The sequence below is a fragment of the Nicotiana attenuata genome, unplaced genomic scaffold, assembly GCF_001879085.1.
Source record: "Nicotiana attenuata strain UT unplaced genomic scaffold, NIATTr2, whole genome shotgun sequence".
NCBI lineage: Eukaryota > Viridiplantae > Streptophyta > Magnoliopsida > Solanales > Solanaceae > Nicotiana > Nicotiana attenuata.
In genome coordinates this window covers 158,846-165,445 of record NW_017671163.1, presented here as the reverse complement: position 1 = coordinate 165,445, position 6,600 = coordinate 158,846, and the positions used below count along the sequence as shown (strand labels likewise).

Genomic DNA, 6,600 nt, shown 5'->3' with positions numbered 1-6,600 from the left:
TTGATTTTCTAACAAATTAACGTACCCTTCCATCGACCACTTAAATTAATTGTATAAAATAGTTGCTCTCCTTACCCCCCCCCCCCCCCCCCCCCACACACACACACACACCTCTCTTGGTCTAAGATTGCAACTTTTCAACTTTTTTCGATGTAAAAAGATGGTATAACTTTTGTACTTGTATGAGAAGTTTAAGCAACTTTTAGTGTTTGTTTCTTGTTTCTTTTTCAAATATTTATCTTCTTGATTAAGGTTATGATTTCTTAGCAGTTTCCAGAAGACTCGGAAAACTGATAGTAATATTTTATTTCTTTGAAATAATAAATAAATGTAATAATATGTAAATAAAGCAACAGGGTGTTAGTAGAAAACACAGCACATGGGCATGCATTGACTGGTTGCAAATGTCTTACTCTTCTATCTGTCTTTATTACTTTGATTTCCTTCTTTTCAGGCTATGTTTTGTACATTGTATTGTATCTTGTGATAGCTTTGGTCATTGGTAATTCTTGATTCTAGGATTAATGGGTGAATCCATTGTAGAAACTCCAGTTGTTGAGACCAAGGTAAAAAATTTATGCTCTATTTTTAATTTGGAAGTGGCCCATTTTAATTATAATAATTTCTGTTTGTTGGTGATTATTGATTCATTTTCCCTCATTATTGGAGATTTTAGATTTGTCTTTTTTAAATCTTAATGAGTTGTCATTTTTGATTTCTTGTCTGAAATTATTGTTAAAGTATGAATTATTTATTGAAGAACAGATGGGTGAGTCAAATGGCTCAAGTCCTAGACTTGAAGTATCAGTTTCATTTGGAAAGTATGAAAATGATGCACTTTCTTGGGAGAAATGGTCATCTTTCTCACCAAACAAGTATCTTAAAGAAGTTGACAAGTGTAAAACACTTGGTTCAGTAGCTCAAAAGAAGGCTTATTTTGAAGCACATTACAAGAAGATTGCTGCTCAGAAAATTGAGCAAGAAAAGCAACAATTAGACCAAGAAAAGCTAATTGAATCTCAATTTCAAGATCATAGTGAAAGCACAGAGGTGGCTGATAGTCAGTTTGATTGTGAGAGATCTGCTACAGAAGGTGAAGAGGAAATGACAAGAACTGATGTGAATAATAGTGATTCTGTTGATGAGCCAAAAGAGGATGCTTCTGTTGATATGGAGGTGAATAGCTTGTTACATGTCGAAGCTAAAGAAGGCACAATCTTGAAAACAAGTGACAATGGAGAGGTTCCTAAGGTTGAAGAACAGAGTTCTGAAAGAGGATCTCAAGATAATCCGAAAGAGATTCGACCAGTGGATAATGAGGCAAAAAGCTCCTCTGCTAAAAAAGCCAAAACCCCTAAAACAAATCTGAAGAATTCAGCTCGAAAGGTGAAACTTTTGGCTCTTCTCTGGCTATTGGTGTTAGTAATTATCTGTTGATTCCAACTCCTTTCATTTAATTTATTTGGTACTCTCACTGTTCAAGTTTCCATTTCCTGTTATCAATTGTTTCTTGTTCGTTCCAAGGGAAGCCTTGGCATAGCTGGTAAAGTTGCTGCCATGTGACCTGGAGGTCACGGGTTCAAGCCGTGGAAATAATAGCCTTTTGCAGAAATGCAGGGTAAGGCTACGTACAATAGACCCTTGTGGTCCGGCCCTTCCCCGAATCCCGCGCATAGTAAGAGCTTAGTGCACCGGGCTGCCCTATTTTTTAATTGTTTCTTGTTCGTGTTTAGGTACATCCAACTATAGAGGATAAGATATCAGCTGGAACAAAGAAGAAAATTGTATCACCTGTGACAAAATCTTCAAGAATTTCCACTCCAACATCAAAACCGATATCGACTTCCAAGGTTACTTCTTCATCTCAACAATCAGTGAAGAAGTTGAATGGGGTGTCATATCAACGAAGCAGCAATACTCCTGCGTCACTAACCAATAAAGTGCTTTCTACATCATTCATCTCGCCTTCTCAACCCTCGAACAAAAAATTGAATGGTTCAACATTGCAAAGGAGCAAAAATTCTCCCACTCTTGAGAAAAGGAGGGTAGCTCCCACATCATTGCACATGTCTCTCAGTCTTGGTCCACCAAATTCTACAGCTTCTAATACTACAATGAGAAAATCTTTGATCATGGAGACAATGGGGGATAAGGACATTGTCAAACGAGCATTTAAGGCATTTCAAAACAGTTTCAACCAAGGAAAACCCGAAGTGGATATTAAATATAGTGGATCAAAGCAGGTTGGTTATTCAATTAGGTTCATTCTGAAAAGAATGCTATTGTCTTTGCATATTTATCTTTGTTCTATTGGCTTCTTAGTAGCCAATTGTATTTCCTATCACTAATGTGCGGCTTCTGGTCGATGTTTGGCCAGGTATTGTCAAAGGGATCAGAGCAAAAGATTTCAACTTCTTTGACTCCTAGAAAGGAGGTTGAAAGGTAATATCTATTGCTTTCTTTCAACTCCAAGTGCAAGCAACACATGCTAGTTCTTTGAGCTCTTAGCCTCTTACCTACAACTTTTTTGGTATCCTCGTGTATCTACGTATATTAGTCTAAAGATGAATAATGAAAACTGAGTATTACTCATGCATTTCAAAAGGTTGCCCGTGAATTTTCTATAAAATTTGGTCTTACATGCCATAGTACGGTCACATAGAATTGATACCTCTCCTCCATCCAAATGTTGAATCACATAGAATTGATACCTCTCCTCCATCCAAATATTGAACAATGGAAATCATATCTATCCTAATCTTCAAAAAATTTCGAATAGACAAAGACAAGAAATGGACTTCAATATGATGTGGAGGTAACTATCCTTTTCCCACATTGTCAGAATCTTTGCCAAGAATATTCCATGTTGTGTGCCTGTCACCTCATGAGTCATTGATGATCAATAGGGAAATCGTCCTTGGGTATCAGACACAAATGCCATCAAATGACGCCTTTTCTGCTGTTGTTCGGGAGGATCAGGAGGAGGACCACCTTTTTTTTTAATAGATGAAAAGGTAGAAGTAGTACCAATTGAAAGGCGAGCATCCTTCTTTAGATTGAAGAACTGCAGAAGATCTAACAGTGAGGCTAAGTCAGAAAAAATACTCTTCTTACTCCGCAGACAGACTTTTTAAACATCTAGCTTTTACAATTGAAATGTTGTCCCTAGTATCGTCAAAGAACCTACTATCTCTCTCCAGCCAACTGAATATGCAATTAGGAACAACATTCCACAACTGTCTGCTTCCATTAGAAAAGATCTGTTTATACCAGCAGCATAGAGCAAGCTTGATACTTCAGGCATGACCCATTGGACTCCATAAATGTAAAGAAACATGGACCAAATATGCCTTGTCAGGAGGAGGACCAATTTTAAGCCGTGGTGGGGTTTCCTTTGACAAATGTACAATGAAAAGAAGTGTCTTGGAACATGTCCCTTTCTATGGAACATAGAAAGTTGTCTCTTATCATGTGCAGATTAGCTGTCTAGAAATGAAGGCTATGTGGGTGGACATGTGACGATTCTATGCGAGTGGGGTTGTGATTGAGAGACCAGAATGTAGTTGAGGATCTTTGTTTATAATATTATATAACTATGTTTACCGCTTGTTTGGCCGTATTTTCATTCTTAATGGCTTCATTGCGGCCCCAAGAATGTAATTGAGGATCCAGTACTGCATTATATCCTCATCTAGTTGACTTCAGATCAATTTTAGCAGTATGTCTTTTCCTTTTCTTGATTTAAATGTGCAACTTTTACATCTGCCTTGATTTGTCTAATTTTTTCCATTCAGGATAGCTGAATGAAGTATATTTGCAAAAGAAATCTAAAATTCTTTCTCAATTTGATGTAGTGTTATGCTGTGTGCCAATTTCGGAATTCATTGAAACATGGCAATAACTGTTTGATTGAATGTTAGGTTAAGGAAGACACCTGATAAGGTTATGACTCAAAAAGGCCAACCAGGGACTAGATCAAACTCTCTGTCATCTAGGTAACATCTCTGACATTCTTTTCCGAATTGTGATCAGATTCGTAGCGTGGACTAACTGAAAATAGATAAAAAAAAAAAAAAAAGAACAATGAAAGTGTCTCTGGTATGTTTCTCTAGTTCTTTGGTGCTTCAACTAATTGACAATTTCTGAACAAAAACATAGTTATGCATGCTTTCAACTAGTTATAGCTGGCCTCATTAATGTCATATCCCACTATGGTCTGAAACAGAGATTCTGATTAAACAGCATTGTTTTACAAGTTAAAACTTTTCATGGTTGGTTTGAAGCAGGGCGCCTAAAGATGCTGGTATAGAGAGGAAAAAGGTGAACACTATCAGACCTGCTGGCCAACGAACTGATAGATCAACCGATAAATTGAAGGAGGTATTAGCTATAATTCCAACCTTGGTTTAATGTCCTACTTTCTTTTCTTCAAGTTAGTCAACATACTCCCCTTTCTTTATTTTTTCCTTTGTATTTAAGTATCCAAATAATATGCAGTAACACATCTTTAGTTGGATAAATGTTTTCACCCCTGAGGCAAATTTTCCGAAACAAACGATTCATCTTCACACTTAAAAATTTTCCCCCTTCTTTTTCCCCCTCCCAATAAGCTCACTCTAACCACTTCTTTCGAGGGTTCTTTATTATCATTAATATTGCAACAGTCTTCTTTGTTATGCTCTCCGCTAGTCAAATTCAATCGTCTAAAAATTGTATTGTAAACTATCCAGTTTACAGTTAAATTTTGAATTTCACCATTGACAAGCAAATTAGTTAAATGGAACTGCCAAAGATATTTGCAAACTAGTAAGAACTATTGCATTGTCCTAGCTGTATAGCAAATCATATATAACTTGGTATAGGAAGGTATATTAAAACCGTCGGACAGATTTCACTTTTTGCGGCTATTGTATAGGCGGAAACATACAATGTGTCTGAGGCCCAATCACCCATTATGCCTGAGGTCTTCTCAGTGGCGGACGCACGTGGTGGCAAGCGGTTCAAGTGAACCCGCTTCATCAAAAAATAATACCGTGTATATGTATAAATTACAATCAAAACTGCGTAAATTTTGTTAAATATTTTATTTGAACCCAATTGACAACTACTATTTTACGACTAAATTTATTTGCTTCTAAGATTGAACCCGCTTGCACAAAATTCTGGGTCCGCCACTGGGTCTTCTATGCCACTAAGCGGGAGAGTCCTTTATTTTATCTATTTTAATTCGTCTATTTGTCAAGCTCAATTTGATGTTTCAACTATGCAGGATGCCACCAAAGCTAAGATCCACCGTCCCAGATCAAATAGGTGAAGTTGTTGGCGTATATCTCTAGTAGGCTGAAAACTCGACCTTCAGCATCAGCACGACACTTTGGTAGATGAAATGCTCCCCCGGATGAGTTATGCTTGCATGAAGAAGAAATGTCTGAAGAATCGACCGTGCTTAGGCAAGAATCATCTTCTAGAACTCCAGGCCAGCAGTCTATATTCTCGTATTTCTGGTGTATTTACACTGTGCTGAATTGACTATCTTGTTCTTTTACGTAGGTTAAACTCCAACCTCCCTGGTTAAGACATTGAGTAGAGTAGCAGTACATCATAGTAGACTGTGTATAAAAGTGTATCTGGAAAGTGATATCTATAATATGTTGTAGTATCGAGTTTAGGAATGTAGATGGCTTAAACTTATTGTATAATGGGGTGAGAAGTAATCCACGTCCCAATGATAAATTGGTTCGTTTACTTGATTTAGAGCTCGTCTGGTTTAGTTGATTAAAACTAGATGATAAGCATCAAGTGTTAAAACTAATTTTTATTTATTAAATAAACATCTGAGTTTGTATAAAATGAAATTGATAGTAAGTACTTTGTGTGTTTAGTAAGAAATTGCTTATCAGTACTTAGTTTGTTAAAATGACATAAAAGGATACCTATCAACGTTGTCACGTCCCAAAACCTAACCAGTCGTGATGGCACTTAACACACTTGCTAGGCAAGCTGGACATAACAATAATAAACCATAACAGCAGAAAAGACAGAAATAACATGAGTCTGAAATCTAATATAGCACAATACCGCTGGTACATGATAAATTCCCCAGAAACTGATAAATACAGAGTCATGAGCTCTAATACAGAAATACAAGTATGAAAGGACCAAATACAATATTGTCCGAAATAGAGACAATGGTACATAAGAAAAGAGACGCTAAGACTGCGGACGAGAATGCAACTCTACCTCGTCTCTCGATGCTCAGCTCAATAGCAACCCCGCTACTGATGACTGGTCCCGACACCTGGATCAGCACAATTAAGTGCAGAATGTAGCATAGTACAACCGACTCAATGTACTCAACAAATATCATAACGAACCTCGGCGAGGTAAAAGAAGCAAGAATTATAAATGATACTTGCTATAACCTCTACAGTTTCATAGTTCAACAAGTACTTAACAGTCATGTGATAAAGTCATAAAGCATAAACCAACCATCTGCGTGTGTGTACAATTACTGTTACGCGGCTCCTTCTTGAGATTTTTTGAAAGGGCGACGTAAGGCTAAGCAACCGATGTCAGTGCGGTTACTATCTACCAACTGAT

The 6,600-nt window shown here is 37.1% G+C and overlaps 1 protein-coding gene across 1 annotated transcript; it reads left to right on the top strand.

Moving 5' to 3' along the window:
• The first annotated feature begins 171 nt into the window (after positions 1-171).
• LOC109206373 (protein WVD2-like 7) lies at positions 172-5,750 on the top strand. The gene is made up of 7 exons (XM_019369202.1): positions 172-566; positions 766-1,386; positions 1,734-2,243; positions 2,378-2,442; positions 3,921-3,995; positions 4,287-4,380; positions 5,270-5,750. The coding sequence occupies exons 1-7, from the start codon at positions 525-527 to the stop codon at positions 5,312-5,314; spliced, it is 1,452 nt and encodes a 483-aa protein (XP_019224747.1). The 5' UTR covers positions 172-524; the 3' UTR covers positions 5,315-5,750.
• Positions 5,751-6,600: the final 850 nt, after the last annotated feature.

Bases quoted from the DNA above. Each gene is read 5' to 3' on its own strand.
- LOC109206373 (XM_019369202.1), top strand. From the start codon at position 525: ATGGGTGAATCCATTGTAGAAACTCCAGTTGTTGAGACCAAG. The intron at 567-765 runs GTAAAAAATTTA...ATTGAAGAACAG, and splicing joins CTCCAGTTGTTGAGACCAAG to ATGGGTGAGTCAAATGGCTC. The intron at 1,387-1,733 runs GTGAAACTTTTG...GTTCGTGTTTAG, and splicing joins TGAAGAATTCAGCTCGAAAG to GTACATCCAACTATAGAGGA.